Consider the following 27,801-nt stretch of genomic DNA (forward strand, 5'->3'; position numbering starts at 1 on the left):
AGAAGCTTGTTCTTTTCTGCATAGCATTTTACCATTATTCAAATCCCAATCTCTAGATCCATGATATAATGGTTTTCTCCATTCTATTCTAACCTTGAACAGTGAGTACTGTTTGAGTTCCACTTTGAATAACTTTTATCTTTTCTCACGTGTTTAGTGCATAATTTCGGCTTTTAGGCCTGTCTTGGGGAAAAACCTTGTAATTGATCCTATTCTTGAAGAGGAAAGCTACTAAGATGGAAGCTTAGTGCTTACATGTATGCCTTCTCGTTAGGAGGTCAGTAGGTCACTCAACTAACATTTACAGGAGAATGGTCAACCCCAGATATTAATGAGATATGTGTTTTGGTCTACTTTTCATGAAGATTTGCTTTAAATTTGGGCTACTGATTCCTGCTAATCAAAATGCTATAATAGATGTAACCAGGCCCTTTATTGTACCTTATGTACCTAATGGCACTCAGAATATTTGTTATGCACAGGCCATGCAGCTTTGCCTTGATGCTTGCAATAAGCTTGGTAAAGTGATGAGTACATGCTTGAAAGAAGCCGCATCTGCTTCACAAGAGTAGAAATATGATGTATACTTTATATTTTGTTTTCACCAGTCTTTTTTTTTCATGTTGACCTTTTTCATTTCACTTATAATTTTGTAGCTGAGTTTACTTTCCCTAATTTCAGATATTTATCTTTATTCCAAGTCCCACCCAATATGAGCTGAAGTTTTCCCGGATTTCACATGAATGGATTATGCAGTTACTTTCAATATTCACTATTGAAGAAGCTACAAGATGAAGCTTAATTAAACTTTTTAAATTTCAGTGACTCAAATTTAATATTAATATCTTTGTGGGACCATGATTTGGTCTCTTCCGAGATATGAATGGGCCATACCCTGCTGGTGTACCATCATCCAACGGTGAGCTGGCCTCATTCTGTTATTACATGGTGGGACACGGGACATGGGAGGAGAAAAAGAACTTCTGGCCCACTAGACTATTACGAGGAGTTCACCTTATTCTGTTAATTAAGTATCAATTACACTTACATGTATAATATAAAATAAAGTTGAATTATTATCACTCGTGTGGCTGGTTTAATTTGTACAATATATTATCTAAATTCAAATAATTTGTATTTATTAATTTAATGGTCTAAATAAAAATTTATATATATTGAATTAAGTAGGACAACTAAAGCGATAAAATCTTCTCATAAAATAATTGAATTAATTAATTATTATAAATATACAGTTTAATCATTGTTATATTGCAAAGATAACAAATGGATCATTGAATTTAAAAAGTTACAAACAAGCTGTTTAATTAATTAATTATTATAAATACACTGTTTTATCATTGAGTGTATAATAAACGTTAACAATTTAAGTAAAAAATAAGTGATTTGATTTTAAGTTTATAACAATCGATAAATTAAGTGAATTGATTGTTATAATTGATAAATAAAATGATATGATTGTAATTAAAAATATAATATTTATTTTATTTTTAATTGATAAATAAAATGATATGACTGTAATTAAAATTTTCAAATTTAATGCATTAGATTTTTTAAGTAAGGTCAGGGGTTTGAACTCTGGCGTTTGTGTATGAAGCAAATTGAATTGGGAGGGTCGCTCTGGTAATGGACTTCTGAAAACCTAATTTATATTAGTCGATCAATAGATCAGATACTAGTAATTAATTAAAAAAACCTATAAATGTAATTTAATTTGAATGGAAAAGGAAAAGAAATTCGTACCACTAATAAGGTTTAAGGTTCATAATTTTAAGGATTGAGATTTAAAGTTTATATTTAGCATTTAAGATCTAGAGTTTAAACTTTTTAGATTTTAAGTTCTAGGGTTCAAATAAGTAAGATTGTATAAATTTTAATTTATGAACCTTGCGAATCAAAGTGTTATTTTTTTTTAAAAAAAACTATTTGATATAAAGACGTATCATATCTAAAATTTAAAATTTAGACTCAAAATTTTAGATTTTAATATTTAGATAAATATATAAAATTTTGAATGATTTTTACTTAGGAGAGGGAGAAGGAAAATTTTACTCTTAGAGATTAGACTCACAACTTAAAAAAAAAGTTGTGAATTAAAAGCTTTTGACCACGTGATCTCAAAATTATTGAGATAAATAATAGATTTTTTTATTAAACTAAAGTGATTACAAAATAATATTTATTCTGAAAACTCTTAATCATTTGAGAATGAAAATTTAATTTGTTGTAGTTGTTTGTGTACAAACTCGTAATTTACGTGTATCTAAAAGTAATATATATTTATTACCACCATGTTGCAATTGTAAAGTAACCGTACATTACTGAACAAACACGTGCCAAGATTCCTTGGGCATTCGTTTCTAACGTAGTCAACTCTTCGGATCTTACAAGTCATAAATAATTTATAATTTAAAAATAAAATGATAAGTACATAAACAGAAGTACACTACGGAACAGTTTCCCTTCCGATTTTCATCCTTTTGTTTTAAAAGACAAACTCATATGATTTTGTCTCTCTGTCTTTATCTTCCCAGTTCCAATAAATAATTTTATATTAAAAATTTCCAGCAAAACATTAACTGTATTTTCCCACCAACTTTATGACAATAAATATTAAATATACAGGTTTTAATTACTTGGGATGAACTCTTTCTGTCACTTTCTCGGAATTCTTTGGTTTCTAAGTTTTCAAACTTGTTAATAATATACAAAATCCCATCAAATTAAGGCGTGTACATCGAGAAAGGTTCGTTCTTCTAACAATGGAAAGTGTTGTTTAAACTTTCCATTTCAGTTACGGTGAACGGATTTCGTGATGGAAAAAAATCGGGTGAATCTTTTCTTAAACATCATCATCAGATCAGATTGAAACTGAACGGAAGTGAATCCTCAGGATTTTACATGGTTTGGCCTTATGCTTGTTTGTAAGCTTTCTGTAGCAGTTTCTCAAGTCCCTGTTTGTTGGAATCGGTAAACAAGAATCGTATTTCTTTATAGTTTTTTTTTATTATTTTTGACTTGTTCTCTTCCAATTTGCTATGAATTCCTTTATGATCAATGAATTAAGAAAATGAAATCATGGTCAATATTCAATCTTCAATATTTCTCTTAGAATCAAGCTGACTAAAATTTCTAAGATGGTGTCAACAGTGAATGCATTACTTTTAAGCCATTTATTTGCTGCATTTTTTCCCCTGAGGGTATCATTTAAAAAATGGGTTTTTGATTTTTATTCCACGAAATCAGAAATTTTTTCTGTGGTGGTCTGAGAGGAAACCCTTTATGAAGCTTTGAATAAAGAAATGAGTCCCGTGTTTTGACCAGCTCTTTCCCCCCTGAAAGGGGGGGGGTCTTTAGAGCTGCTTCATTTTCAAGTTAAATCTTTTATGCCAGTGGTCACATGATTCTTGGTTCAAGTAGCCATACACAGGGCCTTTTTTGCACTTTGTGCCTTTGTGTTCTTCCCACTTACCTTACTTAAACATCAGTTGATTCACGGTATCAGATCCATGAACTGTTTGTTAATTGGGCGGCAACATTGTAACCTTCTCCCTTTCTCTCTCGTCCTCCTACAGATCACATCTAATAACTAAAACGGAGGCAACGACATCGGGAGGAAAGACATGGGGTATGGTAATTCAAGATCTGTAAGGTTTGTTCCATCTTTATTCTTTAATGATTTCAATCGGCTCTCATTTTACGTCCGTGTTATATGGAATAAACGACTGATGTTACTTGCTTATTGCATGTTTTCAGATTTCAAGATGATCTTGAATTGCCAAAGCTCCACAACACCATCAATGGGGAGGGTATGAATATGATAAAGCTGAAATACAACATTGATGGGACAAAAATACCAGAGCCTAGCACCAAGAAGGCTGAGGAGTTGCCTACTGGTAGGACGGGAAAATCCTTAAAAGCTAAAGTGCTGTCCAGGGTTTTCTCCGAGGATTTCGAAAGAGTGAAGAAGAAGATTTTGGATCCTCGTGGACCTGTTATTCATCGATGGAATAAGATTTTTCTAGTATCATGCATAGTCTCATTGTTTGTGGATCCTTTGTTCTTTTATTTGCCAGCAGTTTGGGAAGAAGTCTGCATTGATATTGGAATCCCACATGAAGTTATCCTCACAATAGTTAGATCAATGGCTGATGCGTTCTATATAATTCAGATTTTCATTCGGTTTCGGACAGCTTATGTCGCGCCTCCTTCTCGTGTATTTGGGAGAGGAGAGCTTGTCATTGATTCCAGGAAGATTGCTTCCAGGTACCTTCAGAAGAATTTCTGGATTGATTTAATAGCTGCCCTGCCCCTTCCTCAGGTATGTGTAAAACTAAGGCATCCATATTTTTTCCCTTTAGCTAAATACTAAGGCTTCAATTTTCTATATCTTTGCGTCCCAGGTTTTGATTTGGATGATCATTCCAAATCTCAAAGGTTCAACGATGAGAAACACGAAAAACGTGCTCCGGTTCATAATCATTTTTCAGTACCTTCCAAGACTTTTTCTAATATTTCCACTCTCATCACAAATTGTCAAGGCCACTGGTGTTGTTACAGAAACAGCATGGGCTGGAGCTGCTTATAACCTGATTCTCTACATGCTGGCTAGCCATGTAAGTGATTCTGAAACCTATAAACTATGATTCTACACATAAAAACGCCAATTCTAAACTGTTAGCTTAAGTAATAAAAAATTAGCTTATCTCAATATTTCTTAAAAAGGTTTTAGGAGCTAGCTGGTACCTTCTCGCAATCGAGCGCCAAGAAGCATGCTGGAGGAGTGCCTGTGATCTTGAGGAATCAACTTGTCAATATAAATACTTTGATTGCCACAGGATCAATGACCCAGGCAGGGATACCTGGTTCAGGTCCAGCAATATCACCGGCCTTTGCAGTCCGAATTCCGGCTTCTATCAGTTTGGTACATATAGTGATGCATTGACATTCGATGTTACAACGGCACCATTCTTCAACAAGTACTTTTATTGCCTTTGGTGGGGTTTAAGGAACTTGAGGTCAGTTGTTTCCCTCAGAAAGTTTTGTTTTCAGAACTGTTTAAGAAATCAATAACGGAACCTGATTTTTCAAGTGTATTTCCAGCTGCAGTGATGCTGAAGAAAACATTTGAAAGATGTATTTACTGCTTAACTCTAATGCTCGGTCTCTTATTACATGCAGTTCTTTGGGACAAAATCTTGACACAAGCACTTATGTGGGTGAAATAATTTTTGCCATTATTATTGCGACTCTTGGTCTGGTTCTCTTTGCACTGCTCATTGGGAATATGCAAGTAAGTCCTCCAATTGATTTCCACAGAACTTTTTCATGAAAAAAGTAAGAATGTAGCTTGTATTAGAAAAGTTTGAGTAATGGAATGTAGACACTTCTGAAAGTATCCTAGGTTATGTCTTTGACATGATCTTGGAATTCCCCATACCGTTTGATGTCATGAACTCGATTTCTTCCATTTTTGGCAACTTCTAACTTTGTGATTGTGACAATGTTTCACTGGCAGACATACCTTCAATCAACAACCGTTCGGTTGGAAGAGTGGAGAATCAAGAGAACTGATACTGAGCAATGGATGCGTCACAGGCAACTTCCTCCTGAGTTAAGGCATTCTGTGAGAAAATATGATCAGTATAAATGGCTAGCTACAAGAGGAGTTGATGAAGAAGCTTTACTCAAAGGCCTTCCCTTGGATCTACGTAGAGACATCAAACGCCACCTCTGTCTCGACCTTGTTCGACGAGTAAGTTATACAACCTGAAAACATTAGACCTCATGCAACAATTACAGCTTGATATGTAACTATGTTTAGGGGATCAACAGGTACCGCTGTTTGATCAAATGGATGAAAGGATGTTAGATGCAATCTGTGAGAGACTTAAACCCGCATTGTGCACCGAAGGCACTATCCTAGTTCGCGAAGGTGATCCAGTCAACGAGATGCTCTTCATAATCAGAGGCCACCTAGATTCGTACACTACAAACGGTGGCCGTACCGGATTCTTCAATTCATGCAAGATCGGCCCCGGAGACTTCTGTGGTGAGGAACTACTGACATGGGCGTTGGATCCTCGTCCTAGTGTCATTCTCCCATGTTCAACTCGCACGGTTAAAGCAATATCAGAAGTAGAGGCCTTTGCTCTCAGAGCCGAAGACCTCAAATTTGTGGCATCACAGTTCAGAAGACTGCATAGTAAACAGCTAAGACACAAATTCCGTTTTTACTCACACCAGTGGAGAACATGGGCTGCCTGTTTCATACAAGCAGCGTGGCGTCGGTTTAAAAAACGAAAGGAAGCGGCTGAACTACGAGCTAAGGAGAACCATATGATGGCTGCCGAAGCTGAAGCACTGGCACCGGCTTCAGGGTGGGCTATATGTGCAGCCAGGCTAGCAGAAAGCACAACTAGGAGGGGTGTTAATAATATGCATTCAGGGTCTGCTTCTGGGGTTGTCAGCTCCTTGCGGAAACCCGCAGAGCCAGATTTTTCTGTAGAAGAGGAATGAATTTGGTTACACTCCCAAACGGGGATCTAGTAGTGTGTAGCTAATCACTAAGAGATGCCTGTAAATTTTCTTTGTTTCTTCAGTGGCCTGTAAACAAAGGTGGAGTTGATTATTGTTTCAACATTTGCATCTATAAATACATTACAAGGTGGAAATTCTTCACAGCCTAACAATAACTTCCTTTTCCAGTCATATTAAAGCTGAGAAACAGGAGTGTCGAAACCGTCTTTCGGATGGACCGGATTCGACTTGAATGAATTGGGTTAGAGTCGCCACCGACCATTTTAAAACGAATTTAGGTGGATCGGACGCCATCTTACCTGATCTGTGTTTTACCATAAATGTATCGGGCTCGGGAGTCGGTTACGGCCAAGGAAGGATTAGCACCATTAAACCGCCCTTTCGGTGCCAATTAATTTGTCGGTTGTCTTTAATTACGAAAATTTGAAATTTAAATAAAAATTTTAAAAATTCGATTCGAACTACTTACCTTGAATGATTGGAATTTCTCTAAAAAAAAGAATCGAAAATATTAGAAAAAAATAATTAAATAAAAAAATAAAACTAACTAAAAAATCAATCAAAGGAGAGAAAGAAAAAAATAAAAATAAAAATTAAAGAAAAAAATAAAGGAAAAAATATTAAATAAATAAATAAACAAAAGTAAAAAAAATAATAATAAAACAAATTTAAGGGAAATAAAATAAAGTAAATAAATAATAATAATAATAATAATAATAATAATAATAAATGTGAAATAAAATAAAAAACAATATGAAGGAAAAAATTGAAAAAGAAAAAAGAAAAATGTTAAAATAGGAAGAAAAAAAGAAAAAGACGGAAATGAAATAAAAAGTTAAAAAAATAAAAATAAAAATAATAATAATAAATAAGGGTTGGGGATTAAATAATAATTAAACCTAAACAAAACAGTGACTAAAATGAAATACTAGCAAATGTAATATCCAAAGTCAAACTCTAATGAAAACAACAAAGCAATTCAGAGTCAGACTAAAATAAAATAATTGAAACATTGATGCTCAAAATAGAAGAAATCAAATGTAACACCCCCAACCCGTATTAAAAACAGAATACGAGTCAGAGGTGTCACATTGACTTTTCAAAACATTTACTTGTATAAAATAATGAGTAATTTAAAACTTTTATAACATATAATTTATTTAAAACGTTTACAAAACAATTCAGAGCTTATACAATATATTCTTTTGAATGCATGTCAACTAGAACTTTATATATTAAAATACATATTATTCACCTATCTTCTGATATGACTTTCAGTAAGGAGAACTGATATGTCTTGTTTCACATTGTTCTTCACTCTTCTTGAAACCTACGTGTAAATCACTTACACGCTAAGTCTATGACTTAGTGAGACAATAAATATATAATGTAAACTATAACTTGTAATCATGCATGAACAATTACTGATATCACATCATACCCAACATATATCTATTCATATATCAAATACACATATGCATATAATTATCTTCTTTCCTATCATTATCATATTATTATCATTCATATTTCTATTCTCTTGTTTATATGATCTATTATGTTCATATCGTATATCTTATAACATATACAATAATCATTAAGACACATATATCATATTATATAATTCATAGCACAAAACATATATATATATCATATACATTGTATTCAATGTTATCTCTTATTAGCCCATGTACACCTGTGAGAACTGTAGATATGTGAATCTATTGAGGTTGTGCACTATGCTGCCACCACAGCTCGTAAGGGATCCCACTAGGGGCTATGAAAATTTTGTCCCAGAGGACCTATGTACTGTATTTGTCCCGAAAGACCACTCCTTAAGAACCATATACATATTCCAGTGGATCAAATCTGTCTCAAAAGACCCTGTAAATGTTATAAAGGATACATATATGTCCCGAAGGACCACGTAGAACCCTCGACTCTTGGCATGCCAACTATACCTATAGCTCTCGTATCATATAACATGGGCATTTTCACTTATATCATTCCACATATACATTTTCATATCATATGTCATATAAGATCATAACTTCTTTCACATATACATGTAGTCACATAGCTTCTTTTTATATTATCACATAGTTCATATCTTATAATTTGTTTTCTCATGTTCACATATATCATGTCATATGGCTCATATCTTTCTCATGCAATCACATAGTTCAGTTTCACATATGTTCATATATATATATCACATAGCATATACTTCTTATATCATTACATACAAAAGCATGTTAACACATATAATCATGCAACATATACAATAATATGTCACCACATCGACTCATGCACACATATGAACCATAGCAAACACATACTTCTATCTAGGAATTCATGCATTTTACTATTGGAAATAGACTTGTCGCAAGTCTTATTTCCCATTAAACATCATATACTAAATAATATGCACTCACCTGGGCCTCACTAATTTCCAATCCACTTTTATGATTTCCTTTCTTTCGATCGAATCTTGACTTGATAATTGTTCCGGAACTTGTGCGTGCTCGATATCTATATAATCATACATTGATACATATCAGTATACAATTGATATATTCTCATCTATCATTTCTTAGACCAAAAGAAATGTCTATTTCAATTTCCCCTTGAAGTGCATCAATACATTCTACAGTTCATTGATGCATTCTTTAACATGTGCATCGATGCACTACCCATGCATTGATACGCCAATCACCTTCGATGTTTTCATTTTAAGGGGGTGCATCGATGCACTCCTTATGCATCGATGCGCTAATTACATTTGATGTTTCTTCTTTAAAGAGTGCATCGATACACATTGAATGTGCATCGATACACCTTGCCCAGAATTTGCATTTTAAGCCCGAAAACCATCAACTTTTCACTTAATTCTTCTATTTTAAGTCCCTATCATGTTATTAAACTCAATTACCATTACTTAAACCAACTTATATCCATATAAACCATCTTTATCTTCCATATCTCATCACGATTCTTAAAATTTAAGAATCTTGCTAAACTTTTAACTTTGTTATTAATCCTTTCTAACTTCATAAATCTCTTATTCTTTTTGATGACAAGTCAAATTTAACTTTCAATTCTTATTACACTCTATTTCAATATTTCACTCAAGAACTTCAAATCTTTAATCTTCCCTAACTCCTTTATCTTTTGATTTTAAGATAACTTAAGCTTTCCTTAAGCTTAGTTATCATCTACTGATCATAACCCAACCTTAAATTTATCCAGAAATTATCTAAATAGAAGACTCACCTTTGATTCAAGCCTTCACGTATGAAGAAGGAAAAAGAGAATAGAAGAGAACTCTGAAACCTTTTCTTTCTTCCCACGTGGTTTCCTTATCTTATAAGGAAAATAAAAATCTTCATTGTCAAATGACCCTTTTGCCCTTCAATTCATCTAATAATTACTAAGAACTTTTATGATTTATTTCCAAATAAATCATTGAACTAATCCATGGTTCTACTCTAGTCACCAAATTCTGAAACTTTACAATTTGATCACTAACCCGGTATTGAGGATGATACATCAAAAGTGTAACCCATGGCTAGAAAATAACATTACAAGGAATGAGGGACACATGCTGCGATTAGGCCCCATATCAAAATTACGCAAACAACCCCTAGGGAAAATGACGTCGTTTATCGTGAACTATAAAAAGCCTAAAGCTAGGCTTATTTCCCATTTTCACTTCATTTTACACTTTCATCAGAAATAATGAGAGAGAGAGAGAGAGTAGAGAGTTCTCTCAATTCTCCGTCGGAGAATAAGGTCGGTCTGCCGCGTCGGCCACCGGCGACGGTGACCGAAAAACCTATAACCCCCCAAAAATATCCTCCTCTACCTCCTCAACACTAATCCGTAAAAAATTCCCACATAAAGGCCCCCAAAAACGTAGATCTACGTTTTTAGTTTCGGTTTTTTACCTCACCGACGATGACTCTTCGGCTCCTGGTGTATTTGGCTTTGAATAGTTTATGGTTCATTATCGTTGTTTTTTATTGCTTGTGATGTTGGCTTAATGGTTTTTGGTTGTTTGATATGGGTTTGTGGTTCTATATAACGCCTCGATTTACTATTTTTTCTCGGGTTCTCTCGATGATGTATTGTTGTTGTTCAGTTTGCTCGGTTTCTGTTGTGTACTCTCGTGGGTTCTTTGTTGATGCTTGGTGTCCCCGCTCTCTGTTTGGTTCTGTTGATACCCCTTCGGTGTTGTGGGTTGTGGGGTATTTATACCCACTACCGATGTTCGCTATCTCATATTATCATGGTAACGTGCCCGCCGTTGGCAGGGGATTTCGGGATGGGGCAGCCCCGATTTCCCCGACCGAAAATCCCGGTGCTGACTGGTGCGTGGTTGTTGGCATTCAGTCTTCTGGAACTCTCTTTGACTTGATATTGACTGTTGGATTGGGTCAGATCCAAAGGTCCAGATCTGGCTGCGGCTTGATGATTTTTTTAGAGTTAAACAAACCCTAACTCCTTTGCGATGTTGGTCGTTGATCTCTCCTGATCTAACAGTCCCCTGTTGAGCGGCGTTGTTCCAAGCGTGAAAACCCTAGTTGTTTGGGCTGGTTCAGGCCTAACAGTTGGACCTGTACATTGGACTTGATTTTTTTGGACCCTGGACAGAAAAGAAAAAAAAGAAGAAATAAATAAATAAATAAATAAATAGGAAATAAAAACAATAATAATAATAAACAATAATAATATATAAAAAATTCAAAAACATATAATATATAAATTTTCAAAATGCTTTTTTTAAAAACTATATATTATACGTATTTTCAAAAACGTTTTAAAAAACTATATAATATATATATTTTCAAAAATGTTTTTTAAAAACTATATATTATATATATTTTCAAAATGTCTTTTAAAAAACTATATAATATATAAATGTTTTCAAAAATGTTTTCAAAACTATATACTATATAATTTTCAAAATGTTTTCAAAACTATATACTATATATAATTTTCAAAATGTTTTCAAAACTATATATTATATATAATTTTCAAAATGTTTTAAAAACTATACAAGATATATTTTTGAAAACCGTTTTCTAAAAATTATATATTATACTTTGTCAAAAAATGTTTTGAAAAAAAAACTATATTACTATATATATATATATAATAAAATAAATAAATAAAAAGAAAACAAAATAACTTCGAACGAAAATGAGTGTCTACGAGAAGAATTTAGCGATGTATTCTGGAAAACTCAGTTTACAAGTTTTATAATTGTCATAGACATTCGAATTTTATCATCTTATTCATAGTATGATAAACTTTGAGTTTGAAGACATATAAACGTATTCTCAAAGTTGGACTAGTTCCCAATTACATGCATCACAATTCCACACATCTTACACTTTTGATGACATAGGAGTTCTTAAAAGCAAAACCAGAAGACATAAATAAATGCCAAAGTATGAGTTCAATCATTATGATGTTAACTTTAGGTGCCCACTTTTCTTTGACTGGACTAACTAGCTTTCTTACCCTTTTAATGCTACCAATCTCTTTCCCTACCAAATGGGACATTAGCAAAAATATTTCATGTTTTTTTCTGGCCAATCCCCCTTTTTTAACATATAGCTATTGGTTAATCTTTGAGGGGGGGGAAAAGGGAAAAGCACACTCTTTGGACTCTATGCATTAAACTAAGGATATGGTTGTAATTATCTTATATCTATTTCTTGATAGTTGATAATACAAATTATCATTATGTTTTGGTGCTCCATTTCACATGCTTTAAAGATTTTAGGTTATCATTGCGGCTGGGCAATGTTGATATCATATAAAGCGCACATTTTCACAATACCAAGAAGAAAAAAAAGGGTTATTTACTCCACTTTTAGATTGAACAAAGACACATTTGATGACGTTAAAATTTTCCTGTAAAAAGAGGGACATTTGATGACATTAAAATACACAGAATTGGACCCCTAGAAGTTGATAATCAGACAGTATTCCTCCATTATATCCCAGCACCAACCGTCAAAAGCCATAAGGGTGTAAAATCATGGGCCCATTGTCCTTCGTCATGCCCAAAGCCATACCTTATTTCATGGGCTTAGTCATTAGAAATGGACCCACTTTGACTATTGGCCTCGGCTAGCCTGGCTTCAGTCTTAACTTGGTATACTGGCCAAAAATTTCAACCGAACAATTAATTGAATGTCACAGAAGACACTCCCAAGGAAAGATAATTATTTAATACGACGCTATACAAACGCCACTAAAGTAAAATTCTATCACGACATTTGTTAAAAAAAAGTCACTATAAATGAACCCTATTGTGACATTATACAAACGCCGCTAAAGTACTACTTTATCACGACGTTTGTTGAAAAAATGTCATTATGAATGAACCCTATTGCGGTGTTTATATAAAACACCGCTAAAATACTACTCTATCACAACGTTTTTTGAACTATTGTTGCGTTTGATATAAAAAAAAGCCACATATATACCAAACTATTGTGCGTTTGTAAATAACGCCACTAAAGTAGAACTCAATCACGGTGTTTATTAAAAAAATACCACTATAAATGAATTCTATTATGTCATTATACAAATGCCGCTAAAGTACTACTCTGTTGCGATATTTGTTGAAAATGGTCACTATGAGTGAACCCTATTACGGCGTTTGTATAAAAATACAACTAAAGTTATTATTTTGTAGCGTTTGGATTGTAAACGTCGCTATATATTTAAAATTAGTGACGTTTACTCTCAATACGCCGCTAAAAAACTGCTATAATTACAAAGAATGATAACGGCGGGTCTCTTGTCCCAATGAAAGACAAACAAACCAACTCAAGTGGTAATCCCCATAAGCATTTCTTTGGCAGCTGGGAAAAATAAACACTAAATCAATAAAATTTCGGCGTCTCGATTGCAGCCATCTCAACTTTTGCAGATGTTATTTGGAATCAACTCAAGAAAAAGAAAAAAGAAAAATGGTTGCAGGTCAGGCAGTTGCCCATAGGACTGCCTGGCCATTGGCCACTTCAACCACCATTCTAATTTCCCTATTTGATATTCACCAATATTTTCAAACAGACACTTTAGTTGTCTTAGCAAGCATGTCATGCAATGCAATCAACGCTGCAAATTTTTTTGCAGCCTAGCTATAGAATTATCCATTGTCTCAACTAAAACAAAATTTCAATCATTCAAATTATGATACTATAACAATATATTATGAAAAATATTTTCTTTGATTTTTTTTATTCATAATATAATATCATAATTTAAATGTATGTATCGGGATCGCTGACGGAGCCACATATAGTCTAGGGTGGGCACGTGCCTATCTTGGAATTCAAATTTTCTTCGGTTAATTTTATCATTTTACTAATAGTGTTCACCCTGAAATTTTATTTGTGTTCGTCACATTTAAAAATTAGTGTTGTTAGCATATATGTGCACACCTTCAAAAATATTTTTGGATTCACCATCTATTTGGGATCATACATCGTCTCGTATTCATACACCCATGTATAAATAATAAACGAAAAAGACACGCTTGTTTTGCTGCGACTTGTAATTCTTTTTATGGAATTTAAATTCTGAATGATACGACCGAAAAGAAATATATATATATATCGAAAGATCAAAGCTTTCTAATTTATCCGATTCTAGATGTCTTAATATATATATATATATATGTATATATATTTGAATTTGTGGGAAGTTTTGACCTTCATTTCCATGCATGCTTCAATCAAGTATCTCTGTAGCTTGTAATTGAAGTATCATGCAAAGGAACAGGGAATCAAGTCAAAAGCCATAAGATTGGTTCACTGTAATTATAACATTAAAGTTGAATATTTTGTCATTAGTCGCCGTCCAAGCCACTTTAATTTCCACTATTCATAGTTAGTATAATATAATATTCATTCTGTTAAAACTGTTAATTGTTGATTATTTTGTCAATTTTTTTTTTAACTTTGAATCATTATTTTTTTTTAAAAATTTATTGTTGATAAAAATATAAAAAATATATTTGAAAAACTTTAAATCAAATAGATTTTAGATATATATTTTAAAAAATTAATTATTTAAAATATTTAAAATAAAAATAAATAGTAGACACGTTTAGTATGACAGAATATGTTAAGCAGCTTGTGACATGCAAGCAAGGCTAATCGTCAAAATAATAACATTTTGATCTTTGTTGAGAGTCTTTCAAGTCCTATGAACAAGTGTGGAAAATATTGTAAGTCAATTTTATATTATTTTAAATCTAAAATTTGTTTATATATTTATTATCAAATAATTAAATAAATTTTTAAATTTTTTTAAAAAAACCAAATAAATTTATTTATCAGATAGCATGACATACATGTCAGGATTATAATGATAAAAGATAGATTACATTAATCAAATAACTTATTTGATGTATTATTAACGTACAAGGGTATGGTTGGATACATTTTTCAACGAAGAGATTGTTTTACTCCTTAAGTCTAGTTAATTTTTAAAGAAAAACTTATTTTAGTTAGTCTTGTATATCAAATAATCTCCTCTAATTGTATCAAAAAATTAAATGAATTTTCAATCCTAATAATAAATTGGGTCATACTCTTAAAAATTATGATCAAATTAACTCTTTTCACCTCTTGAATTATGATCTTATTTTTTTTAAATAAAGATTAATCTAATTTATAATTTTTAAATAAAGATCATGGTAAGAACAAAATATATATTTTTAGTATAATTGTAAGAATTAATTTAAAAATTAAATATTTTAACTATTCTTTTAATTAATTAGCATTTGATTAATTAAACGGAGAATTGGTAATAAATATAGATAAATTTCCTTTCCCTTTATGGTAGGGAATTTAGCATATTAATAATTGGAGTATTTAATTATTAATTAAATCATATGGATATACACAGTTTCAACAATGATAGAATGATAAAGGACTTAATATTCATTATTAAATCTTCAATTGATATCTATCACAACTTTGATTTTTAAGTTGATTTTTTAAATAGTATAAGAATATAAATATTAAGTGTATGATATGTACATTCTTCACTTTTTAAAGATTATTCTTTTTTTTAATAATTTAAAAAGATGGTAAGGTAATATGTGTTTATAATATTTCTCAATCATTAATAATGCATAGGGCTGTAAATGAGACAAGACGGATCTCGAGCTACTCGAGATCGTCTCGTTCAAAGCTCGATAAATACTCAACTCTAATGGACTTGAATCGAGCTCGAACTCTACTCGAGTTCTTAACGAGCCTTTTCAAAATGTAATTTAAGGTTTTCACGTATTTAAGGTTCAGGTTCGAGTTTAAGTTTGAAGTTTTAATCGAGTTAAATTTAAGGGTTTTTTCCATTTGAGTCTTTTCGAGCTTTTACGAGCTTCAGTTTAAGGTTTTCACGTATTTAAGGTTCAGGTTCGAATTTGAAACTTCAATCGAGTTAAATTTAAGGGGGGTTTTATTTCAAGCATTTTTGAGCTTTTGTTCATGATTTCGAGTTCGAGTTGAGCTTGAAAATTTTAGACTCGCAAATTTTCTAATCGGGCTCAACCCTAATAATGCATATATACTCTACCGACATAATTGCTCAAATTCAATATTAAAGAGAAAATAACAAATCCTTTAACTAATCAACAAATAATTGCTTCGGTTACTGTTAACTGATTCGATGGTGCGTTTGCCGACAACTGTCCTACGTGGCCCCCAATAGAACCATGAACCTTTGATGTCATTTCCATTACTAAAACAAATAATGCATCATTAACGGATGACTACAATTAGATTAATTAACTAACCAAAGTGTGTATGCTCCATTAAATAAGAAACAATTGATGATTAGTATGATGTTTGAACCTCTCCCTAAGCAACTCTCTCTTGTTAATAAAAGTTGGCAAAATTTATGTTATTATTGTAATAATAATATTGTGAAAAGGACGTTTGCCTTATCCCCAAAGGGTAAAATGGCTACCCAATGTAAATGAAAAATAATAATGAATAAAAGCAAAGCTTTGTCCTTGCTCCCCAACGACAAGGGAATTAACAAGCTTCAAACTTCAGCCTTGGATTCTTCTTATATATTCCCTGCTTTATGGTTGGTAAGGGTAGGGACAAGAGGTGATCCCACTGGTTAGCATATGTTGCATTAGTGGAAAAGGCCATGACCATTTAACCAAAATTATATATATATATATATAAACGTTATTGGATGATGGAAAGTGGGACAGAGAAAAAGCAATGGAGATCAATCAGTTACCTCCGACTAAGAATTCCACCATTTATTTTCTTAGTATAACTCGTGAATTTTATTATTATATCTATTTAAAATAATTACTAACAAATGGGATACTTATTAAAATTTCGAAATAAAATTACATGGAAGTATTGTTAAAGCAACTCCATTTTTATGGATTAACAATTAGGTGATGATGGTGTTTGACTGTAATTCATTTCATTTAGTTTGTGCGAATAATCATTATATAAAAAATCATGTGGAAAATGACGATGACGGAATATATGAGTTTAAGTTTGATATCCTCTTCTTGAGAGGGAAATTAAGAAAAAAAAGAGTAAAAGGAAAAAAAAGGCAAAGAAAGAGAGTCCATTTATCTTCCTTCTCGTGACAAATAGCACTGACGGATCAAGAGATTTAAAAATAGAGATACGAAATTTAATATTATTTTTTAAAAAAATAATAGATATATAAATATTTTTATTTTTTTCACTTTTTCTTAACATATTAAATTAAATTTCACTTTTTTCCTTAAATAATGGATGCAATTGACCCCAAAGGGAACGGTCGACCCTGGGCCAAGGCAAGAGGGGTGCCCGCCCAGGGCCAACAAATTTAAAAAATTCTTAATATAATTTTTTTAATTTTTTGATAATAAATTTCAAAAATAATTGTAAAATAAAATAATGGAGTCTATGAGTTTATTAAACTTCAATTGTTATCATTATATATTATATTAACGTTAGTAAACTATTCAACTTTCCATAAAACTCTAATTCAATATTTATTTCGCAAAATTCAAAAAAAATCCAATTCAATATCTTTAATTTTGGTCTTTCTAATTTCTCATCATCAATTGACCAAATCTCTTTCTCCATTTTCCACATCAATGGAAATTTTTATTAACATTATTATTTTCTCTTTAAAACTCAATGAGAGAAAAAAATTAAGTATAATTAGCATGTTTCTTTTTTCTTCTATATTTCACAATTCCTCTTAAAATTGTCTCTCTCGCTTTTAATTTCTCCTATTTTGATTTTGCATCAATTGTTTATCATCAATTGTTGTGCTTGAATCATATTGAAGATTGTTCTTAAAATTCTAGGTAGATCATGTTTTAAAATTCTTTCTTTTGATTTTTATATATTTTCAAATTCTAGATAAGATTGTTCTTTTATTTCCAAATGTTGTGTTATGTATTAAGAAATATGTTGAAATGCATTGATGTTGACATTATCATTATTGATTTTGCATCAAGAAATGCTCAAAGGTAATATTTTTTTGTAAGTATTTATATGCGTAAATATTTTTTTTGACCTTTTTGATATTGTAATGAATTACTATTTGTTTAGTTAATAAAAATGTTAATATAAAATATTTTTTTATTGTTTTTAAAATTAGGAACCCATTTTTTTATTTTCACCCAAGCCAAAAAAAAAGTCAAGACCGACCCTGCCTAGGAGGCTTAATGCATCCACCCCTGATAAAGAGTCTTTTTATACATTTTGTGAAAAGTCATGTGGTGACCTCATATGGATAGAGTATGACTCTCAGAGACGGATGCATGATTTTAAGTTAGGGTGTCATGCCAAGCTTATAAGCTACACTTATTTATAACCCTTGTCAAACTTGGTCCTCTAAATCATCTCTTTAATTCCTTATGTCTTTATTTCCTTCTAGAGTGAAAATATTTTCTTATTTCTTTACTACCTCAAACATATCCTATAATCCTCAAATTCATTCTCGTTTTCCTATTCTATTCTTAACATGTACTTTTATATTCTTCATTTGTTCTAACAGAATAAACTTTAACTTTACCCTGCCTTCATTATGCTATCTTCTTCTTCAATTAATAATTAAAAATTGACAACTTTCAATACAAAAAAGAATTTTCAGTGTAACATATCAACTTCTACAACTCACTTATAATCCTTAGAAAGTCATATTCTTTTTCTTTATTTTAATTTCCACTTCTTATTTTGGCCAACACTTCTATCTTTCCCTTTTTTATTGTAAATGTAGTTGGTCCATCATTTCTTACATTTCCATTGTGCCACTATCTTCAAGCAAACACAAATATTTATTAACTTTTACTCATAACTAAGAAAATTTTCCTTCTTAAATCAAAACCTTTCTTGTTATATAGGTCATTTTCTTTTCTTCGTACACCAATAATTTTCTCATACCGTATGAGAGGCGACATCATAAAACTAGTAATCCCTACTGATTGCAGAATTTATTGCACCTTTTTAACTTTAATAGTCTATGCTATTTGCAAAAAAAACAATATTTGGTATTATTCCTTATACTGAAAATTTCTTCACTTGATCCATCAGAAATTGGATTCAGATACGTATCTAACCTTATAAAGTACTTCTTCCCATTCAACTTATACAATTTCTGACGAATTTTCCAATCCAATTCCTAACTTATTATCAATAAAAAATTTCTTATCTCCTCATACACATTTCCAAATCAATTTTCTCTTACGTCAAATGGAAACTCAATTGATTTATCTACTTCACCACATGAGAATCATCTTCAAATATCCTCTAGAAAATCTGTAATGACTTCTCCAACTTACCTTCCAAACTATCAATTTCCAATTGATCTTACCATTCCATGCCTTTCATTTCCTTATTTCTTACCAATTTAAATAAATATTGCTTCCTTTCCTAATAACTTAGTTAGTGGGAGGGATTCATCAAGAGTTTTTTTTATAAATCTTTTGAATAATCAGCGAATTCCAAAAGAATTCGAGTTCAGAACTTTTCGAAATTCTACTCAATCACAACCTGTACATATATTATATTTTTTACCATTCTACCTTTATTTCATTTGGAAAAGTTTGAGCCATCATTCAAACTTCTACTTCGTATTCTTCCTTTATCTTAATTAAATTGAATTATCATTATAAAAAATACAATTATTTGACTTTCACGTACAATTGGGAATTTGATTAAATATTAATAAAAATCTAGTTTGGCTTGAATTTTTTTCGTTAAACTTGCATTAATCGCATTGAATTCTAATATCCAATAAAAATTAAATTTAAAAAGAAATACTAATATACTTTTAACTACAAAGCTCATCAATCCGCATTAAGCGACCTTTATGGATACGATTTGTTTTCACATTCTAATCGTGGAGGTTAATTGTTTACTACTTTTAAGATAATGAAATTTTGAACAAACATAATAAGTAACTATTTTAAAAGAATGAAAATCGAAAGATTTTATAAATTTAATATTTAAAAATAATCTATCATTGAAAGATTAGACTCAATGCTTAATAAGTATTTAATTTTATTTAATGTATAAATAATACTTTATAATTAATTTTCACCTATTCGTTTAAGGATCTAAACAAAATTCAATCTTCTCTAAAGGAAAAACGATTATTAAAAACTCAAAAATATAATTAGATTACCCATTTAATTGGCTGATTAAAATATATTTCCAGAGTGAATATTACAATCAGAACATAAAAAAACATCTTTATAATTCACATCCAACATGGTGGTTAAAAACCTTGTAAAATTCTATCACTTACAAGTTAGGGACGGAGATATAATTTTAGTTTAATAGTATTTTGATCTATGTAAAAGCAAATCTTTAAATTTAAAAAAATATAAAAATTTATTAAATATTTAATCAAGTAGTGGTCGAACTAAAGAATGATAAGTATGTGTTCTCAAGTTTTTAGTCTAATTACAATTTAGGTCATTGTAAGTTTAAATATTAGACAAATTAAAAGTTGTCTTGTGAATTTTTATTATAAATTTAAGGTGAATACATGTTAGTATATGTACAAAGACTTTCAATTATTTGACAGTAAACACTCATACCCCTACATATGTAGTGCTTCAACTCGGGACCTCAAAGATAACAACAATCCCCTTAATCACTAAAGTCGCTTATTCATACTGAATTTCGAGTTTAAATACCTTATAATTCTTAATATTTTTCTTAAATAGTCTAATATTTCGAGCCCTGTCAATATTTAATTTTAGCTCCATACATTCTTACAAGTACGAAGTCCATCGAAAAGTTTTGATAAATTTTATACAATAATGCTAAAGTACATGCCCCAAAAATTGGATAAAGATGTTGGAAAAAGAGTACTAGAAGATGAAGATGAACTCAAGGAGTGGGGTTGAAATAGCGGCGGATCCAATAAAATATTTGAGGCTGACACATATATATTAACGATACATTTTTTTTAATAATGTTAACATAAATAAAATTTCAGAATAGAAACTATCCATAAATAGGTTATTAATTGAAAAAAATATTAGATTTTATAGTGGGTACTATCAATAACTAGGTGACTAATATAAGAAAATATGAATTTCAGGGCAAGTGTCCACCTTCAACCATGAGTGCATCTGCCACTGGGTTGGTACGACATGCATATGTTTGGTCCAACAAAGTGTAATGAGAGAATGTGGTGGAATTAAGAGACTTTGTCAAGTAGTATCCAGGCTTTAATAGAGTGAAGTTTAGTTCAATTATATATAAATATTATTATCTAAATTTAAACTTTTATTTTTAAAAATCAAATCATTTGAGTCTGACCAAATTTATCATGTACGTTTAAAATATCAATAATTTGAATTTAAAGTTTAAGTCAACAAAATTTCTTGTTATTTATAAAGGACTTGAATAGTTGAATTCAAGCAATTATCCTGCCTTATGGTTTGTTATACTAATATTTTAGATAGAGTAGTAATTTAATACAAAATATTAAAATTACATTCATAAATATATAAATTCAAATGAATTTATGAATTAACCCGTAGTAAATTAGAACTCGACTTATTCAACATTTCACTATTAACTCAAGAATAATGAAATTTAATTTTGTTCAAATCAAACTTTTAAATCTCATTTCCACCCTCATATAAAAGTGTTTCCTTTGCGAAGAACATTGACGATGAGTGGGGACTGGGGGTGGTGAAGGGTACAAATAAAATGCGTCATTGGCTCATTGGCTGCTCTCATTATCCATCTCCACTCAATGTCTTTATATTTGTAGACCCTATACTCTCCAAATTTTAGCATCAGACACTTCTTTTGCTTCCGTTTTTCAGTTTCATTCATTATGTGAACCATCATCTTCTTTCCTCTATCTCTTACCATACACCATAGTTTTTTTTTCAAAAGAATAACGGTAGTTAGTAGTTAGTACACTTAATTTCATGTAGGGGGGATGGACAAATACTTGGCAGACTAGGTCCAACAACGTATCTAGATTTGATTGGTAACTTGATACTGAAGTAAAAAATAATAATCTCTTGGGATAAACTTCAAATGAGAAAACAAGAGCAGGAAGATGTGAGGTTTTTACTCCAATTAATAAGCATCTCAAAGTGAATGATTTTGCGAGGTATTAAGTGGACTATTAAAAGCCTGAAGTCTCCTTTTCCACAGACCACTCATGTTCATACCTATATAAATTCTTCCAACAAGTTCATTCAAATTATAATTCAGTGAAATTGATAAAATGGGATCCAGGTGTTATTTGGTCGACATGTCTTTTGGAGATACGGTCAATTGTCTCTTAGCTTTCCAACATTACTTGAAAATCGTCAATCCGATATCGGAAACTCAAGATATGTCCATTTTAGTGAAGACAACGTACGCAGAAATTCCAATACGGGATTTTGTAAATATTATGAATTATCAATATTTGTATTTATTATTTATATAATTTAATATAGGATGATGCATTATATTTTAGGATTAGATTTATTATTTTATTAGAAATTAAGATAGAGCTAAAATATTATTTTTCAGTTTATTATTATTTTATTAAGAATTAGGATAGAATCGAAATATTAACTTTAGTTTATTATTATTTTATTCAGTAGTTACTTAAATTTATAGAACTCCTCACCCTATATAAATGAAGCTCCATTCACCATTGTAAAACATATTTCTTTGATTAATAATACAATGAGAGTTCGTTTTTACAAGAGTTGATTGTCTTATGCCTTCGAAGCATTCTTCATCATTAAGTTCTTCCTAAGGGAGATATTCACACTCCAATTTGCCTTCTTATTACAATTAGAAGGGCTAGTTAAAGTCAGTTATCGAGTTTGCCTAATCAATTGTGATTATGAGGGTTCGTAGGAAAAATATCTATCAATCACTATTACTATCATTATCATCGTCATCGTCATCATCCAAATAGCAAACTCGCCCACCACCATCCAAGAATAATTTTGCAGAAACCTTAATTTTGTCTAAGTCATCCTATCTTTATCGTCTTTATCTTTGTTTACCTTATTATCGCAATGTTCACTATCTTCATATTAATCTCTTGTTATTTTACTTTTCTAGTAACTTTCTTTCACATTCAAAACCTTAGATTGTAACAACAATTTAATCCATCTTCCATCTCGTTCTTTGATTGAGTCTAGACTCCTAGGCTTGATTCTTCAACTATGAGAATCATCACTCCGCCGTCATCCCCTATCATAAATACCTTTTAAAGTTCTTAAACTAATCTTGAATGTATCAATTTGGATAGTACTTTACCTTGTTTAAAAATATAAACAATATTGAATTTGGTTTTAAAAATAAAATATTAAACTTATTTTAAATTGTTTTAAAAATATAAAAATATTAAAAGTTAATATCATTTGAATATTTTTTATTTCTTAATTTTTATACAACTAATAATATTTTAAGATAATAAATGTTGTTGTAATAACTAACTCAAATGGAGCAGTTGACTTAGCGTTTTGGGCACCTCATTTCCATCCTAGAGAACCTGTGTTCAAACCCTCCCCAAAATGCAAGTTATCATCTATTTATTTTCTTTCCAATTAAAGGTGACACGTGTCACCGTATAGTTGGATAGAAAATAAATTTAATTAAATAAATTAAAATTAATAAAAAAAAATTCATGTCACTAGTGTCACGTGTCACCTCATGATTAAAGGATTAATTTATAAAATTAAACTTAAACTAGGACTAAATTAATAGAATATACAAGTATTGAATATTAAATGTGTAATTATACAATTTTTTTAGCTTCCACGTCACTCCTCTGTTAGATTTTAACGACAGATGACTTAAATGATACCCACTTAAATAGTTCAATTGTCATATTGACACAAATTTGAAAATGGTGGACATTTTCATACCAACCCCATAGTTGGATAGTCATTCAAGTAGTTTACCCTATATTTTATTATTAGTTTAGGTTCAAATACTCGTTTGAATGATTTTGTTTCTTTGTTTTTTAATCATTAACAATATTATAAGAAAAATTTAGTTTGTTGTAATACTTAACCAAATGAAGCTTTTGGCCTAGTGACTTGGGCGTTCTTCTTTTAATCAAGTGACCCAAGTTTAAACCCCCTAAATGCAAGTTATCTTTGATTTATTTTATATTCAATTAGGAGATGACATGTATCACTATTTGATTAAATAAAAAAAATAAATTAAAACTTATAAAAAACATCTAATCAGGAGTTGACACGTGTATATGTGATATGTGTCATGATCATATGTTGACACATGCCACTTTATGATTGAATGATTAATTTATTAAATAAAATTAAAATCAAGACCAAATTGATTGAATGTACAAGTATTGATGATCAAATACGTAATTATACCAATTTTGTTAACCACTATGTAAGCACTTACATATGGTTGTATTGGAACCAATTAAATAGTTAAGTGATCAGACTGACTCAATTTTGAAAATAGTGGTCACATTGACACTAAACCCATAATTGGGTGGTCATTCATATAGTTTACCCATAAGATAAAAACAAGGGTGAAAAAATTATTAAATGAACCCAACTCATCACGTCATTGTTGATCCAACCAATAACATTTTTCTATCTCATTTTCTTTGTAAATATACATCTTCACCTATTTCCTACATACAAATAAAAAATGAACAATTATGTGAAATTTATTTTTAAAATTGACGAGTGTGATCATGGAAGATGCGGTGAGTTTAACTATAAAAAAATTTCTACAAGGAGTGATGTAACCATTTCCCTTTTGTTTGTCAAGGGGGCAATGAACCATTAGAGCATGGATTTACGCATGCTACTCTACAACTAACACCTTTCTGCCCTCCCGCGTTATATATGCACACCAAGTCACACCCGCAAATTGTCTCTCTTTTACTTTCTCCATTTCTCTTTGTTCATTGAAGCAGAGGATATTTGCTTTGTTCCTTTCAAAAAAATGGAGGGAGATATGGAAATCAAACAATCAAAGTTCAAGAGAATCTGCGTGTTCTGTGGGAGTAGCCCTGGAAAGAGAAGCAGTTATAAAGAAGCTGCTATTGAGCTCGGCAGGGAATTGGTACTTGCCCTCTGCCCTCTTTAATCCCGCATCTCTCTGTTTTTTAATGTATTTTTCTTAAACAAGCTTTCAAATTGTTCTTGAATTGCTTTCTTCTTCACTTTTCTATCTTTTTTCACTTCTTTTTAAAAATTTACGTCCTTACCCTGTTTTGGTCATGCTTGCATGCCTTTTCCATTTGCTACTTTCTACTTCTTCACTGATAATATTTACAGTGATTTCCTTGGAGTATTATTTTCAGCTCCATCTCTTCATCAAATTGTTTGCTCCTCTGCCTATTCTTTAAACTTCGTCTAAGAGTTGAAGTTGTTAATCAATGTGAACAGTGATTACCTTGGAGTAATTTTAGCTTAGTTTGATTGGGGATTAACATAAACAAAATTCATTTCACGAAGTAAACTAAAGCGTACGTTGATGAAAATACCAGGTGTTGCAGATCTTATTTTGTTCATTCCAAAGAACATATTGAAATGTTAGCTTTTCCCTTTTACTTTTCCAAATGAAGGTTTCAAGAAACATCGATCTGGTTTATGGAGGAGGAAGTATTGGACTAATGGGTTTGATTTCGCAAGCAGTTTTTGATGGTGGCCGCCATGTCATTGGGTAGGCATTTCTTCCTTTTCTGATATTCAAAGAATCAAAACATATAGCATAAAAATGGATTGATTGAGTTCTAATGTTGTTCTTCGTGTTTAATATCTGCAGAGTGATTCCCAAGACACTTATGCCAAGAGAGGTACGTCTTCCATTTGCATTCCATGTTTTGAATTAATATTACCTTCAATAAACAGTAGTCTAAAGAAGAAGAAGAATATCATCAGCCACTCTTTTTTTGAAAATGAAAATAGGTATTAATTCTCTTTCTAGTGGTAGCTCCCATGACATGAATCTCTACCTCACTTTTGTAATCTTTTAAGAATGGATTTTTACACTTTCTCCCATTTGACACTCATGCAGATATGCAGGTTTCAATATAGACTTTTTGGCTGGTCTTGAAATTATATGTTCCCCTGTTTTTTCACCCTTTTTTACTTTCTTTCAAATGAAACCTCGTCAATGAATTCCATTCCATTTGAGTGCATGGACGAATGGAAAATTTTAAGTTAAGAGGTTGCAAAATTATTTTATCAATAGAAAATATAAATAAAATATTTAAATTATATGAAAATTTGAAATGTCCAGTACCTACTCTCGGTCCATCTCTGCTTGAGTGTGCACGTGGGTTTTCACCATTTCTATTGTCCCCTCTCCAATGGTGTTTATTAGCCGCCCACCACCAAGATTCTCGTTCTTAGTATAAAATCAGGTTTAAATGGTGCTTGCATTATCTTCTCTTTGCTTTTTTCCTTTTCCTTTGTTGTTTGCTGTGAAATGGGTGTTGATTTGCCAAGCAAACCCCCAAGTAACAGTATGATGATTTAGGATTGAGCTCACCACTTGTGCTACTCTCATCATTGCTTTTCCAGTGAAGAAAAGCTTTTTTATTTATCTCTCACTGAAAGTTGGTATTATATTGACTTTGCTTTGTATTGTCTTTGATCAAACATTTGCAGATCACTGGAGAAACAGTAGGGGAAGTTAAGGCAGTAGCAGACATGCACCAAAGAAAAGCTGAGATGGCTAGACAATCTGATGGCTTCATTGCCTTACCCGGTCGGTATACAAACCTCAACCACTTTTCTTAATTTAATTATTTTCCGTATTATATTCTGATTTCGTGTCGAATCCGAAATCATCTAAATTACTGTACTTTAAACCTTCATGTGGTGAGAATGCAATGATCTATCCTTTCTACTAGATATTATGAACTGAAAAATTGTGAAACACTTGTTTTATCTTTATCAAAAAATGGTTCTTCCTCTATCCATGTCAGAATTGTGTACCATGCCCTTAAACAATCATTGTTTCTATCTGACAGTGTCCCTTGGAGGTCCTTTTCCTGGACCACAACATCTGGGTCACTCCCCTACTTTTAAAGCCCTTGCCTCTGCCTCTCTTTGTCATAAATCTTGGACTTGGGTTAATATGAAAACCCATTAATTTAGGCCGATGTGTTGTATTTTGTGAAGGTGGATATGGAACTCTTGAAGAACTTCTTGAAGTCATAACCTGGGCCCAACTTGGAATCCACGATAAACCGGTATTTTTTTATCCCATTTTTCTATTGGAAAATTGGTATTTATAGTTGGAAATGTAGATTAACGTAAATGATGTGTTGAAATTGAAGGTGGGATTGTTGAATGTGGACGGGTACTACAACTCGTTGTTGTCATTTATTGACAAAGCAGTGGAAGAAGGTTTCATCAGCCCAAATGCTCGCCATATCATAGTCTCGGCTCCCACTGCAAAAGAGCTGGTCCAGAATATGCAGGTTTTGTTTTTGATTCTTTACCCATTAATTTTCCATTAGTTTTTGCAAACCCCCCCTTTTTTAAAAAAAAAAAAACTAACATTTTTTTTAATGTTTAGGAGTATGAAGCACGACACGAGATAGTTGCTTCCAAGTTAAACTGGGAGACGGAACAATTAAATTATCCAACAAAATATGAAATTTTGTGATGAACAAAATTATTTTTAATAAGCGACAGAAAAAACTAATTTTAGGAGATGAAGATTTTTCCTAGAATATATGTATAGATAGGAATTGGAA

General features: G+C 31.4%; 2 protein-coding genes and 1 long non-coding RNA gene across 4 annotated transcripts; 2 read left to right on the forward strand and 1 right to left on the reverse strand.

Annotated features, from left to right (window-relative positions):
• Positions 1-26,841, reverse strand: LOC120194387. The gene is made up of 3 exons (XR_005522964.1): positions 26,670-26,841; positions 10,653-10,660; positions 1-16 (listed from the first exon to the last, which is right to left on the reverse strand). It is a non-coding gene; the product is annotated as an uncharacterized LOC120194387 (long non-coding RNA).
• Positions 2,836-6,710, forward strand: LOC120194385 (putative cyclic nucleotide-gated ion channel 15). 2 transcript variants are annotated; one of them, XM_039196699.1, is made up of 8 exons: positions 2,836-2,988; positions 3,594-3,670; positions 3,775-4,339; positions 4,422-4,634; positions 4,744-5,036; positions 5,200-5,311; positions 5,537-5,773; positions 5,854-6,710. In XM_039196699.1, exons 2-8 carry the CDS (start codon positions 3,642-3,644, stop codon positions 6,535-6,537), a joined length of 2,133 nt encoding a protein of 710 aa, XP_039052630.1. In that variant the 5' UTR covers positions 2,836-2,988; positions 3,594-3,641; the 3' UTR covers positions 6,538-6,710. The 2 variants fall into 2 exon arrangements, with proteins under 2 accessions (XP_039052630.1, XP_039052629.1); XM_039196698.1 differs by lacking the exon at positions 2,836-2,988 and having other exon boundaries at positions 3,558-3,670.
• LOC120194386 (cytokinin riboside 5'-monophosphate phosphoribohydrolase LOG1-like) lies at positions 25,013-27,576 on the forward strand. Its single transcript, XM_039196700.1, has 6 exons — positions 25,013-25,151; positions 25,657-25,754; positions 25,857-25,887; positions 26,705-26,804; positions 27,221-27,291; positions 27,379-27,576. Exons 1-6 carry the CDS (start codon positions 25,032-25,034, stop codon positions 27,559-27,561), a joined length of 603 nt encoding a protein of 200 aa, XP_039052631.1. The 5' UTR covers positions 25,013-25,031; the 3' UTR covers positions 27,562-27,576.
• The last annotated feature ends 225 nt before the right edge of the window (positions 27,577-27,801 follow it).

Source organism: Hibiscus syriacus, unplaced genomic scaffold, assembly GCF_006381635.1.
Source record: "Hibiscus syriacus cultivar Baekdansim isolate YM2019G1 unplaced genomic scaffold, ASM638163v2 tig00116997_pilon, whole genome shotgun sequence".
Classification (NCBI taxonomy): Eukaryota; Viridiplantae; Streptophyta; class Magnoliopsida; order Malvales; family Malvaceae; genus Hibiscus; species Hibiscus syriacus.